Raw genomic sequence first — 25,476 nt, forward strand, 5'->3', positions numbered from 1 at the left:
TGTTGAAAGGATGCATCTGAAGTGAGGTTAAAACCCTGCTTGCCATGGGATGTTTAGGAGAAAAACATCATCTTAAGAAGCTCACTGTTACCACGCATTTGCTGAGCTTCTGGTCCACTCTCCAGGCAGAAAGGGGGGAGGGATGGGAGAGAAAACTACAGTTCTAAAGACAAATCTGTGCATGGATTTTGTTAACTCACAGGTGAAGAAGACTTTACAAGTTATTTTGAGAAACACAATCAGAAAATAAAGTTGAATGTCAGAGTTATATACAAGCATGCACTCGTACACATGCACACATAAACTTCTAAGAAGACAGCGTAATTCCAAACAGAAGAAAGACTAAGAAAGGGAGGGAACATCTTCTGAAGGAAAGATCCTCATTAAAAAAATGATCTTTCTATGTTTGTACTGGAAACAGGTAACTAAGTCCACATTGGATCCCAGTGTTTTAGCTGCAGTCCTGAAAGAATATGGGAATTGGGCATGAAAGATATGTAAGTGATGGTGTCATGGAGAAATGGTTGGCATCTTATCATACATGCTGAGGGGGTGTCAGTCAGTAAATTATTTTTGGTTCAGGCCATATATAGGCTTAATTAAATTTGGATTCAGACTCGCATATGAATTCAGTCATTTTTATTCTGGGCTATGATGGTGGTTTAACCGAGATGCCAAATGTTCATAAAAACTTCCTACCAAAAATGGGAGGAGTAGAGAGACTCATTATTCTCCAAAAATGGAAATTTGTGTCCAAGCAGATACATTAATCTAGCACAGTAGTGTCTAGTATGGTATGAGTTGGCCAACTTGGAAAGCTTGACTTTCAGTATGAGCAGAAAACTTCCAATACATGAAGATAGGCGACATTCTTAGGAATGCTTTACAACCATACTTGTGCTGTAGTGTTATCAAAAAATCAGTAAAGGGAACCATAAATGAATCCAGATAGTTTGCCTAAAGTAAGTACATTTCTCTCACTTTTTGCCTTTCTTTCCTCCTGTCATTTCTTTCTCTATTACTTTATGTTCTCATTTTCCAGTTTTTTAATCGATTTATGTTGTTAGTTATATATTTATTAATGCTTAGTAATATTCATATATCAGGTTGACTGTATGTTTATTATTCTAACATCTGTGTATTTATTATGGGAAAATCTATCTTTACAGACTTGCGTTATATCCAATAAAAACAATATGGGGGAAAGAAAGGAACAGTACAGCTGGAAACAATTTGGAGGGGGAAAATGAGTTGGAATTAGATTATTTTAAATATGATACAGAGCAGGGTACACACTTCACTGGTGGAAAGGCAGTAATTATCTTTGTCATAGCAGTAGGTGCTATGATTGGTTTAGGCATTTGTCAGTTATTGTGAACCTCAATTGCACGGTGGCTTTTGGACCTAATGTGGAAAAATTTCTGGTTTTTTGTTTTGTCATATAACATGGTCCCAGACAACAATAAGGATCCAAGCAACTGATCAGAAAGAAACTTGTTTCTAGTAATTTGAACTGGATGTTTGTGTTGGTGCTAGGCTATAGTAAAAAACATTGCAGTGTGAGAAGTGACTTCTCAGGGGATGGCATCAGCTTTCATCTCCTAGTGCAGCAGCATGCCTGGGATGCCAGGAAAGAGGTGCATAGGATGTATTCAATCAGCTGAAATCTGTTCTAGGAATGTATGCAACTTACAGAAGTCCACATAGGACCAATAGAAACTGCATCTTTCTTATTCACATGGCTACTTCGGAGTGTCTGCTGATGTCCGTTCCACAAAATGTTGTACAGAGCCATTGCATTTGCAAGTGTGATTTAGTTAAACTAGTAGATGATATAAATACCATGGCAAATTTAATGAGCTGTAGCTTATGCAAGGATAGCTTTTAACAGAAGGACAGTGGTGTATAATAAGATGTATAATTCCCGGTTATTTAGAAAGTTTGCTCATTACTAGGCTGAATTAAAAAAACCCAAGAAGACACGCATATTGAACCACAACCCATACCAGCTGGCTAACTTACAGGCAGGCAGGCAGAGGCAGCTGGTAAAGAGAAAAAAGACTCCAGAATTTCAGGATGGCCTCAGCGTGCTCATTTTGCAGGAAAGATTTATCACACTGCAAACACTCATTGCAAAGCCGTCTCTTAAAATGTCTCAAACAGCGCATTTCTTTTCACAACTGACATGTTGTTGCTGGAAGGAGAAATAAAAATATCCTTAAGCTTAAGGATATCCTGTATATTTGTTCTAGCTTATTAGATATATATTATTGCAGAAAGATTTAAGTTATGTCAGTGACTATCTCACAACTTGCCTTACAAAGGTAGAAAGGCCATGTTGGAGCAAAGCTGGGCTATTCCACCTAAAGACCTGTGCACCTAGTTACCCTACAGGCAGTAAGGTAAGCTATAAGGCATGTAAGATGCCTTACAAGGACAGTTTTTTTCAGTGCAATTAATCTTGATGGAAAGCAAAACAGTGGAAAAAAAGCTGTGAAAAAAATCTAGCAGTTACAAACTAAAGTAAGAGGTCTATTTTACTTTGCATTATCATCTTTGGAGGAAATGAAGTTGATTCAGTTCATACTTTCTGACTGTAGAAGGGTGGATAAGCTTTTTGCTATCACAAGCAGCAAAGCAAGACAGTAACCCAAACCAGAATAAGAAAATAAACCTCCCAGCTGGTGGTAGCTGAGGTTGGGAAGGATTGGTAAAAAAGTTATGAAACAGCTACTGTGCTAAGAATTTATATTATTTTAACTGGGGAGACAGCCTATTATGAGAGTGGTAGGCTCAGACTTCATTTTAGTAGGTTTCTGTCACTTGGAGGCTTTTAGAAAACTAAATATATCTTTCTATTCTAAGAAAGTACTATTGTATTAAAGAAACATCCTATTTTGAGAGGACGGAGGATTCCCAGTTAGTGAATCAATTTGAAAATTTGTGGGTGATAATTTTTCTGTGCTTTAAAAATTTTAGATGCCAGAACCTCATAATGATCCAGTGAAGCTTTAGTAATGTTTTCAAAACACAATGTAAATCATAGCTGAAAAGATAAACATGAATGGACAGTACCATTTGTAAATTATGACTTGACAGTAATAATTTTTTTTGACTTTACTAGAAAAAAATGCCATTTTTCTGCGTTAATTTTATTATCTCTATCTCTTTTTCTTTGTCTCCCTACAAAAGAAATGTCTAGCATATATAATCTGTAGCATATGATACTTTCCAGCCATGAATAGATTTATATTTCCCAAATAGATCTATATTTCCCAATTTGTATTGTCTATTCCCTAGTCCTTTTGTAAGGTACTACCGTCTAGTTCAAATGTAGCTCAATCGTGTTTTCTTTTCACTCAAGGGTCACAAGTTTGAAGTACAAGTTATCTTCAAGTAAAATGTTACTGTTGCCATTTAAATATTTACCTCTTTGGCAGCAGGCTTGCTTTAGAAGGCAGACATCCTTATTCTAAACATAGCACTAATATGTTAACACAATTACTTCATGAACTCTGTGTGGCTTGCAGCTGGATGAGAAATGGTAGATGTTGACCTCAATGAAATCTGGAATTTCCATCCTGAGGGAAGTGCTAACTTTTTAAACTTCTGTTTCATTTCACTTATACATATAAAAATAACGATATTCTTGGAATTGAGGTTTTTCTGCAGATGTTTTCAAACTAAGATACACTGATATACCTGACTCTGAATAACTAACTCCATTTTGGTTTGTAGTTTAAATTAGTTAAGTGCATTAATGTAAATTGATGAAGGGAACTGTCACTGCAGAGACTCAAGTCTCTGTATCTCATGAGCTCTGCTCTCACATGCTTCTGTATGTATTCTAAGCTATAGGGTTCCACAGCATACGGCATAGCTTGGTAACAGACATCACATAGCATGACACATTGCCTTCTTGCGACCTTAAACCTCAGGTCTCCCAGAAAACAGTGGACTGATGTGGGGATGCAGTGTAAGGCTTTGTTTCAATGGTTCAAAACCAAATGTACCTGTTTTTTATTAAATGGAATAGCTCCATTTAAGTGTCAGTATGGAAAAGAAACATTTTTTGGGGGAAGGGAGGGAGGTAGTTTTTTTTATATTCTGTGATCATCCTCAGAGTAGTCAGCATGGATTCAGCAAGGGGGAATCATGTCTACTCAACCCAACAGCCTTCTGTGATGGATGACTGGCTGGGTAGATGAAGGGAGGTAGGTAGATGTTGTCTACTTTGACCTCATGTCTCCCATAACCTCCTCATAGGTAAGCTCAGGAAATATGGGTTAGATGAGTGGACAGTGAGGTGGATTGAGAACTGGCTGAACAGCAGAGCTCAGAGGGTTGGGATCGATGGCATGGAGTCGAGCTGGAGGCCTAAAGTGTTCCCAGGGGTCAGTATGGGGCCCAGTCTTGTTCAACTTATTCATCAATGACCTGAATGAAGGGACAGAGCGTACCCTCAGCAAGTTTGCTGACAACACCAAACTGGGAGGAGTGGCTGGTACACCAGAAGGCTGGGCTGCCATTCAGCCAGACCTGGACAGGCCTGAGAGTTGGATGGAGAGGAACCTAATGAAGTTCAACAAAGGCAAGTGTAGGGTCCTGCACCTCGAGAGGAACAACCCCATGCACCAGTACAGGCTGGGGCTTGACCTGCTGGAAAACAGTTCTGCAGAGAAGGACCGGGGAGTCCTGGTGGGCAGCAAGTTGCCCACGAGCCAGCAGTGTGCCCATGTGGCCAAGAAGGCCAATGGGATCCTGGGGGGCATTAGGAGAAGGGTGGCCAGCAGGTGGAGGGATTCTGCTCTGGTGAGGCCCCATCTGGAGTGCTTTGTCTAGTTTTGGGCTCCCTGGTTCAAGGGAGACAGGGAATGACTGGAGAGGGTCCGGTGGAGGGCCATGAAGATGATGAGGGTACTGGAGCATCTCCTGTATGAGGAAAGTCTGGGAGAGCTGGGCATGTTTAGCCTGGAGAAGATGGAGAGGAGAATTTTACTAATGTCTAGAAATACCTTAAGATAGAGTGTCAAGAGGGTGGTCCCAGGCTCTTTTCGGTAGTGGCCAGTGACAGGACAAGGGGCAAGGGGAACAAACTGCAACACAGGAGGTTCCATCTGAATATGAGGAAAAACTTCCTTACTTCGAGGGTGACAGACCAGTGGAACAGGCTGCCCAGAGAGGCTGTGGAGTCTCCTGTGGAGGCACTCAAAACCCTCTGGGATGACTCTGTGCAGCTTGCTCTGGGTGAACCTGCTCTAGCAGGGGGTTGGACTAGATGGTCTCTAAAGGTGCCTTCCAACCCTGATTCTGTAATATTATTCTGTAATAAATATGTACTTAGCTGTAGTGGAAAAAGGTACTGTTATGTATATTGTGGCCTTACAGGCAGTCTGTAATGACCTGCAACTCTATGTCCTGCTCAACATTGTCCATAACAAAAATCCTCCTTTTCTCTTGTTTTTAACCTTGTGCTTAGCTACTCAGGATGAAATTTTCCATGTTACTTTTCTAGTCTGCCTTGGGATGAGTGAGTCAGAGGTCCTGCGGAAAAGGTAGTTTGCAAATTCTAGGCTATTATTTAATTGAATACTGTACCAAAATTTGGACACAACAGGGCTAACTGTGCAGCAACATTAAGTCTGACATTTTCTTACTTCCAAGTGCCTCACTTGGAATGCTAATGTTCTTTAATGTAATTTTTTTTTTCATGTCACTTTGTAATAAAATTGCTGGCTACAAATGATCCATAGCATGCTGAATCATTAGCTTTAGTCTTCTAGACTTCCAGTGTCCCAGTCCTATTGGTCAATGACTTACAATGTCATGTACTCTTAAAACAGAAAGGCAAATAACATTTAAAGTTAAATAGAGTGGTGCTGGGCTTAATCCAAAATGACAGGGGCCAGAATCTGGTCCTATTGCTGTCAGTAGAAATTTTACTACTGCTTTCACCAGAGCCAGGGTTTTACAGCCACTAAAAAGGCTCTTGGCTTTTGGGTATGGGCAGAAGTTCCAAGTGGAGGTGAATTTCATAGCAAGGACTCAGCTAAAACCTAATTAAATGGAAGTTAAATGGAAATCAACTATACAATATTTGATTTTTTAAGTACAGAGCAATTTCGTGAACAGGCAGGTGCTGCCAAAACTTGCCACTGCAAGGGAAGCTCTTTACCTAAGATGACAGGTAGCATGGGATGGCAGCTAACCTGCCAGTATGTGATCCTGTAATAACTTGGGGTTCTAATGACTTTGGAGATTCCTTGAGCTTTACTACTGTGGTTAACTATGTTGTCAAAATCTCTTCCCTAGAATTACAGATGATAGGCTTGGTCATCTAGTACAACCTCTACATCAAGCAGGACAGGCTAAACATAACATTAGACTTCTGAGTTACATTTGTAGCAAGCATCCCTCCCTTTCCTCTGTTCTTTGGGATACGTTCTGTTTGGTAAACCATCTGTTTCTAAATTGAAAAACTTGAAATGCACAGAGAGGCATTTACAAACATTACAAAACACACAGCATTTGTTGATCTGTAAATTTTGATTTGCAAACAAATGTTTTAGCATTCAGGCTTAGATCACCAATCCATGCACTTTGCTGTCTTGCCTTCAGTCATGAGCAATTTCTTTTTGTTATGAAGTGGCTGGTGTATTCAAGAATATTACATTTGACAAATACTTTATTTTCTAATTGACAGAATTTCCTTCTTGAGTATCATGCATGTCTTTTTAGCATTGGATTAAATTACCCATGACTGTAGTTTATTTCTTACTGACATATTGCATATCCATAACTGTGAAGTATAATATTACTGTTACTGATATAAGAGTCAGATTAAAATGAAAGAAATAAAGCAAGCAAGTAAAAGGACTGTATTATCTATCATTTGGAAGCTTGAAAAAATGAATGTAGCATGGTAGTGCTGAGGTAACTATTCTCTCAGGATTCAAACTGGCCAACAACTTTAGTTGTGCTCTGTTAACCCAGTACATGCCTAACTTTAAACTCTCTGTTGTAAGTCCTGTTTCACTTTAAACGCATGCCTGAGTGGCTTACAGAATACAGTAGACATAGTGAAACCCAACATGCAAGATCAAGCTGATGACGGGTCCTTCAGCTAGTAAAAACTGTCACACCTATCCAGTTTTGATCAGATTTGGGTTTAGGATTGAAGTGGCTCTAGGAGACACCTTTTAGCCACAAGTGTAATCTGTTGCTGTCTATAATACTCTCTCCACTGCAGAGGTTCAATCTCTGGTTAAGTGCCAGTGTGAAAAGTGGACTTGCATTGCTGAGGAGTCTTTAAGTAGTCTGCTCATGCCAGAAAGCTATATTCAAGAAGAAGACATTTCTATCTCTAGATAGAAGCTCAACAGACATGAACTGAATTGCTGTAGACTGGAAAGTTCTATTCAAGTTGCTCAAACAAAAAAAGTTTACTCATGGATCATGATTTATTTTTACCTGTTCACTCATTTCTTCATGACAACATGGAAACTTGTTCTCTGATTCAGCCTCCATCCATCTGGTTCAGAAGAGGTCTCCATGCAAAGTCCCGTTGGACATGATCAGTGCAACCTTGCACCTTCTGAGGGGAATGGCATGAAGAGGTAGCTATGGTTTCTGTCTGTGTTGCTGAACTAAAGGCTTCAGACAACAAAAGCAGAGAAATGAGGAGTCCTTTCCTCACTTCTTTCCTTTGGCCCAATTTCATACCACATTGCTCCAGGCATTTGCACAAGATGTCTAAGATAGGAACCTGTCAGCCTGTATTCCTTGTATGGTCAAAGAAGAGAGAGAAGCACTTCCAGAGGGTGATTTGGATCTTAATTTGACTGCATGACTGTCCCTGTTGACTATCCTGGGAGTTTAGACTACCTAATTATGTATCAAGCTTGTTAATATCTATGAATTTTTTCTGCCTCTCCATGTATGTTTCTCAGGGGAGCATGTGGTCCTCTCATAAAGTCATACCCACTTGCCCCACACAGCAGACATGGGAACTTGATCTTCATTTGAAGTCCTAGTTATTCTTTGGTACTCATTCACCAGGAGTACCTGCAAAAGTTGTCTTAGCTGATGACTTTCAGACAGATAGTGGCAAGAAAAAAAATAAAGTATGCTGCAACCACAGGCAGAACTCCACCACTGCTATTTGGAAATTTAAGAACAAGTGGGAGTCCAAAATTACCACCAGATGGTGCACCTATTTAGCAAGTGACAGAGACATGTTCCACAAGAAAGGGTAGCCACAGCCTCCAGCAACCCATCAAGTTGCTTCCCCTGCTGTTTATTCTCAGCTGTGATATAAATCAAATGTGTTTGAAGCATAGACTTGCTGGTCATACTATTCTGTTACATTTAATATGGAGTATGTTTTCAATCTCTGTGATGGAAGCCTTTTAACTGCCTGGCTAGGGACATGAGGATGTGGGAAAGAGCGGAGCAGTTCTACAAATGCATTGAAAGAGAGAAGGAAAGAAAAAGAGATGAGCCAGGAGCAAGAAAAATTGGTAATGGTGAACGGCAATGAGCAGACTCCAAAATCAGAAGTCCGCAGAGCATCTGTGCATTGCTGTTCATTAAGCTGGGTTAGTTCTGGCTGTTAATGGTAGGTAGCTGGGAGAAGGTTGAGGTCAGTGCATTTCTGAAGGATAGTCCTGATGTCTAAGTCAGTATTTTGGAAAACTACCAATGCTGGTATCCCAGGTGAAAACACATGGGGTATTTTATTAACTGCATAGCAAAGGTGGTGAACTTTCCTAAAATATGAAGTGGCTTTTGTTCTCAAACTTCTTCTCATTCCTAAGCACTTGTGGCACTCCATACTCAGAGAAAGATTAGTGCAAGTTGATAAACATATGTTTTCTGCTGCGTTTCTCACAATGTCACAAGAACATGTGATTCTTTCAACTAGATTTGCTGTAAATCAATACATCATGTGTAGGACACAAGTAGGTTGCTCTTTCCATTCTACTCTACTTCTTGCCTTAAAGAAAATTCTAAGGTAATGTCCAGGTTCCTGCAATCTTTTTTCATGAACAATTGATGCAGAAGAAAATACTGTGAGTCTTTCCTTCCTTTGCAAAGGTGGGTCCTTTACTGCTTTCTATTGTTTTGGTATGTTTTAAAGGATGCCATAAAAAGAATTTAATATATTGCTAGAGAATGATTGATTAGAAAGGTTGCTTTTTTAATTATGACTTGGTCAGTAAAGAAACATCTGAACTGAAAATTTCCTCTGAGCAAAAAGTGAAAATATTTGAATATTCTTTGACCCGAGAAGTACTTATTCAGGATGGATAAAATAACTTTTCGTTCTCTTTGTCTAAGCTGAGAGGAAGGTGTCACCTCAAGATGCTCAATACAATTCCCTTCCTGTCATTTTTCACATACGCTGCGGCTCCTAGTTCAGTGTGAGAATTATCATTTTATGCTTAAAGCATGGACCAGGAGACAATGGACTTAGACCCTGTTCCCAGCTGTGCCATACACCTGTGATCTTGGGCAGGTCACTTCATACCTCACTGTCTGCAGACTAAAGGTATCTAATTTCAGCCGGGAATGGAAAGGCTTAAATAACGTGGACTAACCTTCACTTAAACATTTGTGAAATACTCTGGGCTCCTCAAACAGAAATGGTTGCTGTTGAAGTCTTCTTATCCAAACAGGAAGCAAAGGACAGAAATGTCATGGAGGGATTTGGTCTTCTAGAAAGTCCAGGCCTGGAAAAAAGACCATGCTGAAAAATCTCAGTAGAACAGGCCTGGTAAGTTTATTACCTTAGTTTGCATAAGAAGGTAGTTTGGAAACTTTAGGCAGTTGTCCACAAAAAGCCTAAACTCAAATTTCAAGAAGAGAAAATACTTACATGTTCAGTACTTACATGTAACATAAAAAAGAGAGAACAAAGCCCACAGGCAGAGAGACTACTGGTTACTTACCATATGCTCACTGTATATCTGCTGTGATTCTCCAAGTAAATCTTCCTGACACCCTCTTTTTCCAGCTACCGGTGCACAGTGACATCCTGACACCAGCGATAGGGCTTGAGTGCTTTTTGCCTCCTTCTCTTTCTTTTTCTCCTTGCTGTCTCCCATTTTCTTTTACTTCAGCAGTTCAATAATGTGAAACCAAGTTCCCTTGCTTTTTGTTTGCTTTGCCTTCATCCATTGATCAACCATGTTGCTTTATTACAGACACTGTAGTATTAACTACAGTATAAACAGAAGCCCATAGCAGGAGAGTTAACTGGGATTTCCCTGCCCTCTTACACAACCAACATTTCTTCAGCACTGCTTTCTTGTTTGTTTTCAGGGATTAGTGGCAATATTCCACATACTGCTGACATAATGAGGCATAAGCTTCACTCAAAGAAGGCAAGACACTGATTTTTAAAAGACCTTGGACTACTGTGCTCCTAGGGATGGGCACGGAAAGTTTGAAAGGTGGCAGACTACCCTCAAATCTTAGTGGCAGTAAGATTGCTGATGGGTTTTTGCACAGCACAAAGTATTTCTGTGAATACTGTGTCCTGCTCAAAGTTAAGTTCAAAGTGTCTGCATGGAATATCTCCTACAGCAGCATGTGTGTGCTGTCAGTTCGTTGATAGCCAGAGAAACATGACATCATGTGATAGATAAAAACACTACTTGGTACCATATAGCCTAATCCAAGACTTTTCACGTGAAACATTTGTTTTGTTTTGGTTTTAAGACATTTGCCTTTCTAACTGGTCTGTTTTAATTAGAGCTCAACCTGAACCACAAACGATAGATTTGAACTTTCCCAGAGTTCAGTGGTGTTCAGATCTGGCTTTTGGTTTGGCCCATCACAAAGATGGGGTCAGCTTCAAAGTTCAGATGTGGGAACAGGCTGCTGCAAAGCGGGGGGCTAAAAAGATTATTTAATGAGACCCATATCTTGTTTTAGTGGTGGATTTGCAGTAGGGACATTTGCTAGCATTTTTTAAAAAGTACTTTTATGTAATCAGCATCTCAAAGACTGGTATCAATACCAATCTATCTGGTTCAATACTCTTGTATTTATACTGCAGAAAGGGACTTGTCCCTCTTTGCCTGGTCACAAAGCCTGGTCTGAAGCTGGAGTACCTACAAAACCTACTGATTTGGCTTCTGATCTTTGTTTAAAACTCATCCTTCTGTTCTAGCCTATTGCATTTAAAAACAATGGAAGAAGCTCCTTGTGGGCTAGAAAATTGATCTTTTTATCCTTATAACGTTTATTTTTTTCAGCTGAAGGGACAGCTAACTCACAGGGCCGGCATCTACTCATTTGTCAAGTTCTTGCAGGTATGGATCAGCATTTTAGGGTGAGCTTGCTCAGCACCTGGCAAAACACAAGCTTAACACAAGACAAATAACAAACAACAGGCACTAGTCTACTGGGTAAGATAACATGACTGGTAGGGTTATCTGGACAGGTTCAGATTAAACATTGATTCAGTATCTTTCATGAGTCCTGAGAAGATTCATATAATTCTTCCTTGTTTATGTGAATTTTGTCGCTTTCCAACTCCTGTCAGGACCAGAAACTCCAGAGCTGAAAAAAAAAAAAAAAAAAGACTTTGCTCTTGTGATGCTTCCAGACTCATTTTGCAAACCAGAGAGGTTTGGACCAGAATCTAAACTTTGTGTATTTATCCAAAACCGTCTGAGCTCTTTACTCTTAAATCTCTTTCATATGTGTGATTTGTGCCATGTCTTGTTCACTGGGGTTACAAACTTGACTACCAGGCGAAACCCTTTAAACACCAAGAAGCGTAGACATCGTTACTTGAACCTAGGTCTCCTCCCAGAAATATTGTCAGGGAAGTCAAATGTATCAGAAATGTGAATGCAGCCACACAAGCAGTGTAAGAGCATTTGGAAAATATTTAAGCAAATTTGAAAGCAGCTTTAAACCCAGCCTTTCCACCAGATCTTTCTAATTTGCTTTCCACAAAACCTGAGCTCTGACAGGGGATGCCAGTGACTTAAAGGGTTACTGCCCAGTTGTTTGTCCTATGCCTAGAAGATGTGATCTCTGCAGCAGAATTAGCAGAGCAGAACACAGGCTCAGACTGATGACCTGCAAACCCAACCTCTCTGCTGCAACCACCAGGGAGGGGCTGGTTTGGGCTGGACTATAAGCTAAAGCCAACGAGGCACAGTTCTTCTGCTACCATGGGAGATATCAAGGGAGTGGTAACATCCTAAACTACCAGATCAAGACTCACTGCGTCTCAACTGTGAAACCCTACCTTGCCAAGAATGCACCAGAGAAACACGTTAAAGCCCCCAGACCTAAAGGATGAGTGGTGAGTCACCAGCCATAGTGCTCACGTTATAGAGTTACTTGTGAAATTTGACATCTCGAATTGGTCCTCTAAGTTGTCCTGCCAGGCATCAGAAACCATGCCAGGAATTTATGTAAGAAACAGATTTGTAGGACAACCTCAATGAACAATATGCAGAATTATCCTCCAGGAGACAATCTAACAGCAATTCCTAGAAAATGCAACGAGAACCTCTCTGCTACACTCCTGTGCAGAATATTACAGAAAAAAGGCAACATTCTGGTACACTATTTACACAAATTGCTTTTCAGGGCCCCCAGCCTGGCTGTCACTACTTCTGGGGCTGGGCAGTACTTCCTCCATACTCATTGCTATTGCCACAAAAGGGTATGTAGATCAAGGTATTTCTAGATGGCATTATTTCATGGTCATTTGACATAATACTCCTCTTGTGTTGCTGTTGCAGTGAAAGCTACAAAATGATGGATAGTTATGCTATTTTATAATATTTCTCTGGATTTAGATTGGAAATCTGACAAACAATTTAAATAAAGATTTATCAGATCCTGGCCAGACCAAGTAGATGCTTAGTGTATGTGATTCACTTTAAAAAAAGATACTGCTACTCTTCATAAGCCTTATTTTAAAAACATCATGACTAAGTAGAATTAGTACTTTATATAAAATCATCCTAATTCTGTACTTGATAGAATCAAGTTAAATGATATGCTGAAAAAACCTAGAAAAATACACTAGTAGAAGTTATCAGTAGAATATTTTTATCCTAATCAGTGAAACCAACAAAGACAAGTTCTGGCTTTTAATGTAATGAAATCTTTTTTCTCCATTCAGAATATAAAACAGGATAATGGATTGATAGTGGAATATTTCAAGGGTGGGATCTCCTTTGCTAAAACCACCATATACCCTCAGTAATTACACTTAAATGACTGCTGCCAACATAGCTGGAAAAGCTCACTGTGCAGGGAGATCTGTTTTTACTCTCCGATGGGATAACTTTAGATTCTCTCTCTTTCTTCGCATTTTCTGCTCCCAGCTTTGGGGCTTCCCCATGCAGTTTGATAGCTTCTGGAAGTCTTGATTTTTTGGTGTTTAACTCTCTCAGTGATTGGTAAGGCTGGATTCCTATCCAGGCCACATGCAAAATACTAGGTGGAAGAACATCTAAAAGACAAACTTTAGAGCCAACATCCCTTCGCAGATTTAATTTTAGGTGCCTAGCTCTTGTCCTATAGATTCAATTAATTTTGTATACTGTAAACATTGGCATCTAATTTGAAAACAGTACCTCATACCTACGAAACATCTTGGTCTAGGCTTGTTTGCTACTGCTATTGCTTTGTGTGTGTTTCTAGATTAATACACACATATATATATATCAAACAATGGTGTTCGCTAACATAAGAAGTGAGTATGAGAAAAAAGTATGCTGACAAATAGAAGAAGCCAGCTTTTAAGATCCTGCTTAAAGTTGCACATCTTACTAGTAGTCAAGAAACATCAACTCCAAACAGGGACAGAAGCAAATGCAACCTCACCAAAACTCCACGAAGACACTTAAATTAGTTACTTTTTTCAAGTGAAAAGTAAAGGAAGGATGTGGAGCTCATACTGTGCAGGTATGGCATGTGAGGAGGTATGAGTACAGAATGTTAGCAGTGTACTTCTCTGGCAGGCATGGTGATGCTGAGCATTGCTGTGTCCAAATCCCTTTATGGCTCTGGCAGTAGATGACCAGTTCAGTACTATGCCAAGAACAGTATGTGGAACAGGAGAGCAGAGAAGTCCCAGTTCCAGGAGCTGCTGCTTCTTTCTTGGAGCTCTCCTGTCCCACTGAGACATCCTCCCAGAGAATGGGGTTGAATTTGTGTTTCAGTTGTCAGCTGAGAAGCCTACAGTTAAATTCCTCAGTGGCCTCTGCACAAGGGGAATCCAACAAGAGGACAGCTTGTTCTCTTACAGGTTCTTCTGCCGTATGGATAAGTGCCTTAACCTCCTTCTGCTCCTGTGAAAAAGAGGCAATAGTAGCTCTCTTCTGCTGTCCTCCTCAGCTAAACGATGCAGCTTCTTAAGGCAAGGACTACCTCTTGCATAAACAGATTTGCGTCTAACACCAATTTCAGCTGGGTTTCACTTAGTATATCTATAATTCAATAATTATAGCAAAGTGCTACTGGCCCACCAATAGGTTCTGCACAATATATTGAGGTAACATTCATGATTTAACTAAACTGCCTCAAGAAATTCTGAAGCAAGAGATGAAATTTCATCTGCAACATACACAGACGTTCGCACACACAGACACCCACCCACAGGCACTCTGGCATGCACAGGTATAGGAACTTAGTGCTTACAACTACTCATAATTCAGTGAACCCTTTAAAAGGTGTTATTATTTAACATGTTTCTACAGCAAAGCACAGGTGTGCACAGTGATTTACAAAAGAATACAGACATGATCACTGCCCTCAGGGGTTTGTTATCTAGGTTAGAAGTGACACAAGATAATACAGCAGAAGATGACTTCATGCAAATGGCAGTGCAGATTTATTTTTAAAGAGATGTTCTGCAACACAATATTCGTATGTCAGGCTACTGAAATGATTGAAATGAGTTAATTAAAATAATGAACCAGTAGAAAGCCCACTGAGAAAGTCTGATTCTGCAAGGCGATGATTTCTTAATATTTATGAGGGTAGTAGTAGGGATGACAGAATATTTGTGAAATTAGGTCTGTAGCAAAGTCAAATACAAGCACAGAATCATAGAATGATTTAGGTTGGAAATATCTGCTATTGACAGCCAAGGAGAACATCCATTCTGGACTGATTCACTCACTAAAGGCTCAAGCCTACAAAATCCCTGCACATGAAAATTTCAGTGACTGAAATGGTTTGGTAACAACCTGCCCTGCTGTTGTACCCTACTAAACTGAGCAAGAAAATTGACTTGAAAAGAAATTTACTTTAAAAATGTGGTAGTAATGTCCTCCATTTCCCTGACAGGTTCAGAGTGGTGGTTTCATAAAGCATATTTTCTATTTCTTAAATCAGAGTGGACAACATTTCCCTTGCTGAGCACCACACAGGTATCTCAGAAGCCTTTAACAGGTCATATTTAAACCATACTTAACAGGTCTCAAGCAAGAGCACTATCAAGAGCAAACCTAAAAAAAAAAGAAAAATATGTGCCCATATATCTATAGATTCCCTTACCTTTTTCTTAAATACCGTTTTTATTTCTCCCTGTGAAATGCACTTAATAAAAGAGACCATAATGCAGTGGCAAATCCTACAGATAAGAACTGTGACTGTGAATAGATTGATGTGGTTGAATTATTAGCATGGAATAGAATAGAACAGAGTATATAACAACATCTGGCTCCTCACAGCCCCGTTTAATTTAAGGATGTCAGCATACTTGAGGACCCAGTTTCTTTGAGATGCCTTCAGGAGTCCATGCTTTCTGACAAGGCTTGCAAAGAACTTTTTAAAACCCCAGTACGCTGCAAGATGTCTCCATCTGAGCTTTCATATATTATGATATATCAAACCACTAGTTATCATTGAAAAGAAAAAGCACCAAACATTCAGCAGGGAATCATTAAGTCCCACAATGGGATGTCAGTAGGTCCAGAAAAGAACACAGGCAGGAGACAATTTCTCTGCTCCAGCTATTGCTTCCCACATGGTACTTCGATAGTATTAGCAGTAGCATTGTGAAAACACAGCCGGCTGTGACACTGCACAGGCTTTTCTCAATGGTGCAGTGTATCTGGGAACTACCCCCTCACGCTTTGTGCACTGCGTATTTCTCAAGCCATGCTCTTGTGCATTCTTTAAATGAGTGCTTAACACCATGTTCTGATTAAGCTTTGACAAAAACAAGCAGTGGTGCTTTTGGATCAAAACTCAATGTCCCCAGTTTCTGTAAGAATGAGATACAGATTGTTTGTTAGGGCTGAGTTAGTAAGAAATATTTGCTGCAACAAATACAGTTTTACAGCCCAAAAATTTCATATTTCTCTGGGCACTTCTAAACACCCTTTCAAAGATCACAGCTAACTTACCTCACAGGAGCTGTCCCAGAAAACTTCACTAAGGGACATGCTGCCAAAAGACAGTCAAAACCACAACAAAATTATGCTCACTTTGGAACAGAAATGCTGACTATTGTTTACAGTTGCCAGGAATTAGCTGAATATGTTTTGGGGGTAAATTAAATAAACCTCCCCTGTAACTTGTTGGAAGCCTCCTTACAGAAATCACGGCGGAAAGTACCACCAAGCCTTTAGAAAATAACCAAGAAATTAGAAAAATGCTTGAAAAAATGTGAAAAGCAGAGGCATAGTAAATAGCTCTTTTTAATAGACATGTTTCCAAAAGCATATAAATAGTGACAGCAAGGAGCTGCAAAACGGCAAGTGTGGAATACATCTGGCTCCTATACAGCCCATTCTAAAAGAAAATTTGACAAACCCACATGAGCAACAGAAAACAATCCAGTTGACAGAGTGATTCTAAACTGATGGCCAAAATTTTGGCACCTCCAACCATAAAAACAGTGGGAGTATAGAGATGAAAAATGCTGAATAGAGAAGAATCTGTAAATAAATCATTATGTCATAGCACTACACATTCTCAGCTTTGAAATCTGCAATGTTCTCTGTCCCAACCACATGAAACCGGAACTAGACAACATGAGCTGTCTAGGAAGAAGATGCTGAAATCATGTGCAAGTCCTGCTCTGGCTCTAGTCTGACTAAAAAGACCTATCTGGATGAAACAAAATTAAACAAGACTATTTTAATTAGACTGTAGTAAAAGATAAGGGTTTTAGGGAGGAAATGGGAAACAAATAAATATTGTAAGGAGAACATCACCCAACATGACCATCAGAAGCCTCCATCAGATTTGACCTGAAAGTCCTACTAGAGTAACAGATATTTAATCTGCACCAGGCTCATCATTCAGAAGCACTTCTGAGCACTGGTGCTACAAGAGGAACCTCACGAGCATGGATAGCTATATCTGGTTTTTTGATGACAGGCTACACAGTAATCATTCAGTTGGTACTTCATCAGTGAGTGGAAGATGAAGAAAAAAATCTGGTCTACTACTCAGTGGAGTGGGCCCCTGGGGGAAGTGTAAACCAAGGTTAATGTCAAGAAAGCCAAATGCTTCTTGCATCAGCCTTTGCTAGAAAGGTCAATGGTGAGCAGATGGTTATAGAACTAATATAATTGACAGAGGAATACCACCGTGGCACCAGACAGAAGTAAGCATTTGTCCAGGTTGAATGATTTCCAGTTAGCTGTCACTTACCTTGGAACATTTAATGAAGCCATTTTACAGCTGTTAGTCCTGACAGCTATTAGTGCTGAAAACTTGTGGAGAACTCTTAATTAAGAAGAATTGAAAAGACAAATGTAGTGCCTTTGTCTAAAAGAAAAATAGAAAGGAATTATAGGACCAATCAGCTTAACTTCAGTAAATGAAAAAATATGGGAACAAAACCCCATTTGTAAGCTCATAACTGAGAACATGGAGATGAGTAACAGTCAACAAGTATCTGTCAAGAACAAATCGTGTTAAACCAATCTAATTTCCTTCTTTTGCCACCCAGGGCCTCAGAGGCAGAGAAGAAGCAGTTTATACTATATATCTTGGACTTAAATAAAGGTTTTGACATTGCTTTCTGCGATGTTCTCATAAGAAAACTAAGGAAACACCAAGTAGGTACATACCATCTGGAAATTGAACTTGGAGGGTAGTCACCAAAATGGAAAGATGTGATAACTAGGTTTTCTGGTGATCTGTGCTGGATCTAATACTGATTTACATGCTGGACATGACCACGGATGTCAGGCTGGGAAGGACTGCAAGGAAGTTGGAGGAAGTTTGGGTCAAATTGAAAATGACCATGGAGAAATGGTTCAGAAAAGAAGAAAAAAAGAAAATAAAGCAGAGGCAAATCAGAAAAAGAAATACAAAGATCTGTACGTGGGAATAATCAGCTGCTCAAATGCAAGATGTGAAACATCTGGTGTGAGAGCAGCTGCACAGAAGACTACTGCAAATTGAGTAAGAGTCAAAAGTGTCCTGCTGCTGTGAAAACACCATGCTGGCATGAGTAAACAGGAATGTAGCATGTGAGACGTGAAGTGCTCCTTCTGCTCTAACCCCAAGCAGGCAAGACCTCAGCTGTCGCATCTCTGGCACTACACTGCAAGGCCCAGGCCAGCCGGCCAGGAGAGCAGGGCTCTTGGAAATGCTCTGCGAGATCTGATGATGGAACACATCTAGGAAGGGGTGGAAGACTAAATATTTAAAGGCTCCTGCTGCTAGAAGGAAGGAGTAATTTGTTCTTAGCATCTGTGGAGAAAGCAGCGGTGGTTTTGTGTTCAGAAAGACAGTTTCAGGTTAATATTAGTAATTAGTAAAACATGTACCAGCAGGCATCCTGAGGCACTGAAATGACTGTGGAACCTCCACTACTGAAGATATTTAAGAACAGGAGAAATAAAAAGCTGTTGTGAAGGACATTATTAGCCTATGATAGGGTTAAGGGTCAGACTAGAAACCCTTCTGAGGGTCCTGCCAGCCCTGTTTTTCTGTGGCGATTTTTTCTGCTTGTACAAACTGATTTCAGTAGTCTATAGTGCTGATATGCAGCAGTGGATATAGTAAATTAGAGGGATAGTGGAATTAAACCAATCCCTGCTTTTAGATTATAAACCAAGAAGCCCAAAACCAATTACACTGAAAATGCAAATAGAGAAAGGATCTGCTCCAGACAGTGAGAAAACTCTCGCTGGCTTGTATTGCCCTTGGACTGAACCCAAACAGAAGAGCCTGTACTATTTTCCTTGAGAATTGCTAAATAGTGTGTTGAATAAAATACAGAATTACAAAGGAACTAAACTTGTCTGCAAAAGTCTTCATCCAGCCCTACTTAGGGTGCTGTTTGCGTTTTAGTTTACTCATCTAGCTGTGCCTATTGTCTTTTGCCCATTAAAAATGACTGAATGTGTCCTCAGCTTTCACTTGCAAAAGAAGACTTGTTGAAAAGGATAGGTTTGGCAAAAAAATCAAACTTCTGCCATGGTTCATTTCTTCTTACCACTGACCTATATTGTATTGTGTCATATAATCAATCTGGTGTCTTGTGTAAATACATGAGGAATTTATTTTGTTTAACAGTAGCGTGTAGTATTTTTTTTCTATCATTGTTGATAGAAAGATTTAGCAAATTACTGGCTAAATAGCATGTATTCTACAGTTTTGTATTACAAGTGAATTTACAGTTCTAATAGCTGACATTCAGTGGCAGTCTTATTCATCTAGCTGCTGACATAAGCCATTTCAGAATGATGTGTGGAATAGCAAAATATTCTCGTCTAGTTCCTCAGAAAAAGAGATGCCTTGCTAATAACTATGAAACAGTTAAATCTTTAATCCTGCACTCACAGCTGAATGACCAAAAAATGTATTTAGTGTATATGACTCTCAGCTGATTGTGGTTACATGCCAAAAATATGCTGCTGAATATATGCATGTTTGACTGTAGTAAACTACAGCAATTATGGAACTTGTAATAATTTCCACATCAGACTGTACTAAGTTTAGACTGCTCAGTTACCAGTCTAAAACTTAGTCAGAGATGACATCTAAATTAGGGGTATAGGCTGCTCCGCAACTCCAACAATGGATAAATAGGCTCCTCTCACCCTATCTGCCAGAAATCACTCATGTGAAGAAGCAATGATCCAATATCTGTCTGGCTGAGCAGCAGCTGCCTGCATTGGTGGGTACTGGAGTGCTTTTAAAATACAGCCCTCAGTCAGAATGCAAATGAACTCAAGTAAATGGCAGTAACTCAGACCAGCAGACCACAGACAAGTCTTCTCTCATGGCATGGCAGATTGCAAGAAGTGACCTTCAGCGCTTTCACCAAAGACAAAAGGCTTCATTTCAGTTAGTACTGGTAGTCGTCTCCTGTTGGAGTTTTTAGATCAGGCAGTTATCAGATCAGACAATTATTACATCAGACAGAGTAACGTTCATGTTACTCATGTAAATATTCATTCTGTTTTGGGAATTAAATCAGATCTATCTTCTTTGACCCCAAAGCAGGCATTTCTAACAGAGCAATGGATGAATCCAAGGGTCACAATAAAAGCCAAAACAGTGTCTTTTCCACCAAAATAAAATCTTGACAGAATTATTCTGATCTATGTGACAGAAAACTTGAAGAAGCCAAACAAGATTTTTACTTCTGAGACACAGATACTGAGCATATGCAGCACCAAATAACCAGATGACCAGGATATTCACTGGAAAAAGAAAAAAAACTAGCTTCAGAGTTGGGTTGAATTCCCTATCTACTGCTATTTATAAGTATTTCTTAATGTCATGAACATTTCTGGAAAGACTTGTCTCTGTTTCATTGCAGAACAAAAATATTTTTGAAATCTCAAAAAATTCCATAAAATGAGATTACTGTTCTCCATTCAGGTATCACAGGAATCATTACTTAAATATTTTTAGCTGCCCAACAAAGACTTGCTTAGAACTGATTCCAAGTGATGACATGCTAATGGAAAGCTTTGTGTACAGCAGACACATTATTTGAGCACAGAGGTTCCCCTCCCTCCCCCCATCAGCATTTTCTGATGGACTCTACTGATCCTAGGACTTTAAAGAACTGCTGAGGTAATGCTTACACTAAAGTTCAAGGCAAGTTTTGGAACATCCTCTACTTAAAGAAACCTAAACCTAAAAAATTCTTATTTCTTAGCAGGAGAACTTGCAAAAGGAATAGGATTTTCAAGCCAGATTTATTTCTGAGCCCTTCTTACTTTAGAGCTGCATTGAAACAGAAGAGCGATCTCTTTGGAGAGTCAGTATGGTTTGCATTTGGTATTACCCCATTACTTGAGATAATTCCATCACTGCTATAGCTGTCATGTGGGTGAAGAAAAGATGTTTTCCTCTATTCCTGAAGGTAATCAGTAATCAGGGGTATAACGGGGATGAGGAGGAGTGAAAGAAAGGTAAAGACAGGATATTCTTCAGTTTTACAAAACTGACTGAGGAAAGCACCATGTGAAAACTCACAGACAGATCACAGACACAGTGGCTGTGATAAAATGGCTTGCCTTCTACTCTGGATATATTTGGCATGTATTGAGCTTCAACATAAAACATAAGCAACCTCTCTGGTTAATCTCTGAGTAAATCTACTGAACTGTGGGTCACAGCTGCTATATTGCCTGACAGGAATATGTTTCTGCTTGTTTATAAGCATTTCTACATGTGTTTCAAAGGTGTCTGAACAAAAATTTTTCCTGGGTCTGATTATGCATTCTTATTTACCCCCATCCTGAAGAAAAGAAAAAGTTATCTATATATGTAATTCCTATTACATCTGATATTTCCAGTCATTTAATTTATAGTTAAGAATAATTTTTTTTTAGAAGAACAAAGTCAACAAGATACATTTTAAAACACGGGTCCCAGATTTGACTTCAGCTGGTGGGTGAAGAAGAGAGGAATGAATATTGATATGCATTTTTAGAGAACACACTAGGAACTAAAACAGTGGTTCCCAAACTTTTTTGGATTGCTATCAACCCTCAGAATTTCTTGCAGACCACCAGGCATCATTATCATCAAACTTTTAATTGAAAACACTATTAAAAACAGTGTTTAATATGGCTCTGCGGATTAGCTGCGAACCCTTTACCGTGGCCTCCTGGACCACCAGTGTTCTGCAGACCACGGTTTGGGAACCACTGAACCAGACTACACACATCGTACACCCCAACAAAACAATCCTGTGTCTGAAAGCAAAGTCAGTGCTTCCATTGCTTGATGTACTCAAATAATACACAAGTCAGTTTAACCTTCTTGGTACCTGAAGAACACAGCACCCTTTTGTTTTTCTCTTACCTTAAGTTTCTTTTTTATTGCTTTGGAGAAACAAGTAAAGGGTGCCAAAAACCAGTTTATGATTTTTTCTTGTAGGATCTTTCTCGTATCCGGCAGTGGTGTAACCTTTCAGGAAGCTATCTGTGAAAATAAGAAATATAAAACACAAAAAGCCCCACAGTGTGCACTGGTCATTCAAGAATAGTTATGATACATATGAATCCTAAAATAAAAGATTAAAAATACCGTCTAAGTTTTTTTTTGTTTTTTTCTCCTCTGGAAAATTTATTCTTTTTTTTTCCTTTACAAATCTGTTAACGATGTTAAAGCTCTGTGTGTGGTCATTAAAGCATTTCAGCAACTTTCTGCAAATTCTTTACAGTTATTCTTTGGCTGCAGTATTACAAGATTGCCTGTTTATCACCAGATAAACACACAGAGGAAAACGATGATAGCGCTGAGAAGGGAACTTGTAGGGAAATGTTATAGATCAGAACAGCAAAAAGCCAAGGGCTGTGATGCAGCCCTGCTGAAGGTCAGTGACAGTGTGGTCTCACGTGAGAGCAGGAATGGGCTGTAGTATCCCTTTTGTTCTGCCCCTGTATCTCCCTGCTTATGTGCACCCCACAGGCAACTCAGCCAACCAGGGTACAGTAAAGAAAGGGGCTTATTTACCTCTCTTCATATAGTCAATAGCAACAGCTGTAACATGGAATTGGGAATGAGGAACCTTGGCAAGCAGTGGCTTCACAGAAAAAAAAAAAAAAAGGAACTTTCTAAACAGACTTTTTTCTGAACAAGGCTGTACTTCCATAACAGTATCTCACTTGTTTTGGAGAGGAAATAATGCTGCCACAGCACTTCCATACCCCTTGTATGCTCAATAGCCAAGGTAATGCAGAGGTCTGAGTCAGAGTGGGAGTGGAAAAAGGTCATTACAGCAAAATTAATATCGCAGAGAAGTCAGCTAGGGAAAGGGGTAGCTTCTACTTTACCTAGAAATAAAACAAAACCTACCCAGCTCTTGTCTCTATAGTCCTCTCTTGCAATACTTTCAGCATCACTAACGGAAGCTGCTGGAGCATTTATAAAGGTGGATTAGTAATCTTCCTCATTTGTGTTGTAGTCCTCTCACATGTCTGAAAGGGTCTGGTATTTTTTACGTTGTCTGAATGCTTTTCTTTTTCCATGCAGTGCCAATGGTTAGAGGTAACTATCGTTTTCCAGTAAGCATTGCCGCCAGCGACTCGCTTATTATTCATCTGAAATAGATAAAGTTCAGCTTGCAAACCTGACTAGACAGTGTAAAAACAAATCAAGTTGCCTCACCTCACCACTGTCCAGAATCATTGCCAAATTCCCCCCTGGTGAATGGGTTTAGGTGGGACTACCATATGGCTGGTGCTTACCTGGGGTAATATGCCCCGGTTGAGCCAAGCATTTTAATTACATATCTAATTCTGTAGGAATAAGAAATACACACGTAGTACTAATGGCCTCCTCACATTGCTGCCTGACACCGTTCCTGTAGAAAATGTGTGTACTTTCTTTAGTAAGTGCTGCCTTTCTGCCAACCCATCAGCTTTTGGCTTCTCTCCACAGGAAGCAGGGAAGCTGCGTTCACCTATGCCATTACTGCTGCCGGGGTTGCACACGCTGTCACGGCCGCCTGCAGCCAGGGCAACCTCAGCAATTGTGGCTGTGACCGAGAGAAACAGGGCTACTACAACCAGGAGGAGGGCTGGAAGTGGGGAGGCTGCTCTGCGGATATCAGATACGGCATTGAGTTCTCCCGGAGATTTGTTGATGCCCGAGAAATCAAAAAGAATGCACGGAGGCTGATGAACTTGCACAACAATGAGGCTGGAAGAAAGGTATTCCAGAAAGGATGAGGGATGGGGAAATGTGTGCACTGGAGGACGGGGGGAGGCTGGCTTGGTGGCAGGAGGCTATCCCGAGAATTTACCCCTCTCTGCTGTTATCCCACACTCACTCATCAAGTTACCTGATGGCATCTAATGTTTATATTTTGTTGGTGTTTCTTTTTATTCAGAGATGACCATGTATTGTAGCTGCTCCCCTAAACGTTTCTGCTTCCTGTCTTCTTTTCAGGCCCACTGGTAACACAGAGGGTTTTGGTGGAGCTGTTTGGCATAACGATAAATTTTTGCTTTTCATCTCCTTCGCAAAAATCTAGCAAGAGATGTTGGGGCCCGTGATGGGACAGGACTGAGTGTCTGCATTGCATTTGTAGCTATTTATTCCATTCCAAACCAAAATACTTCTTTGACAACAGCTCTAATGAAATATTTCATAGCAAATGCACAACTGTCCATTTCTCAGTGGCGGGCTACAAGCAGCTGCATAAGAATCACTTTGGAAGAAGAAAGTTTAATGTCTACAACAATTAATAAGTTGCTTTCAATGGAAACAATAAACATCACAGAGCTATGCCAATATACGTCCATTGAATAACAGTCCTCATAGGTCTCAAATCTTGCCCTTGAAAAAGTATAACAAATCTTTCTGCGTAGTGTATAACTACCTCAGGTGAGATTTTACTATACCCTTCCAAGTTTTTCCCCAGGGTTAAAAACATGCTGCTTCTGCCCTCCGGTGTTGTAGAAGACTCCAGTGTACCAGTCCTCCACAACCAGCCCCCAAAGTTAGACTGAAATTTTCTCCTTTAAAATAGTGTGTGCTTTCAGTCCTACACTGAGCATTGGCCGCTGCGGTGGGCAGAGGTGGCAGAATTGGCAGTGACAGAAGCAGTACAATTACCTTACTGCCTGTATTTTCCTTATTAACACTCAGTTCATGCAACAAAAACTCCTGGGGACTGCAGCTGGCTGTGCACTGAAACTGAAGTACGAGCAGTTATCCACTGGCATGAAAGTACTGTATAGATTCAATGTGATGAAAAGACCAATTATGGGGCATAATCTCAAATGAAGAGACAGGATCGATACTTGAATGATGGTCGATACTGAGGTCTTGCGAGGTGAAGGAGAGAGCTGACTGAAAAGCCAGACAGAACAGCATCCTTAAGAGGTGTAAGAAGAACAGAAGTTCTGTTCTTCTCTTGGTAAAACAGAAGCTTGCAAGACCCACTCCAGGTCTTACCACTTCTCTTAGCCTGGGTGTTTCACCTCAGCATCATACATTATGTTCAGATGCAAAAGAAGATGGAAGCCACCTGTTAAACTTGCAAGGGAGCAT

The 25,476-nt window shown here is 40.0% G+C and overlaps 1 protein-coding gene across 1 annotated transcript in view; it reads left to right on the top strand.

The window, feature by feature from the left end:
* The window catches only part of WNT7B (Wnt family member 7B), a 115,867-nt gene that overhangs the window by 52,813 nt on the left and 37,578 nt on the right, over nucleotides 1–25,476 (top strand). The window contains exon 3 of the mRNA XM_080393372.1: nucleotides 23,860–24,131. Coding sequence (XP_080249498.1) covers nucleotides 23,860–24,131 — 272 coding nt within the window. The remainder of the gene's footprint in view (nucleotides 1–23,859; nucleotides 24,132–25,476) is intronic.

The sequence above is a fragment of the Falco punctatus genome (assembly GCF_963210335.1).
Source record: "Falco punctatus genome assembly, chromosome: 6".
NCBI classification, from domain to species: Eukaryota; Metazoa; Chordata; class Aves; order Falconiformes; family Falconidae; genus Falco; species Falco punctatus.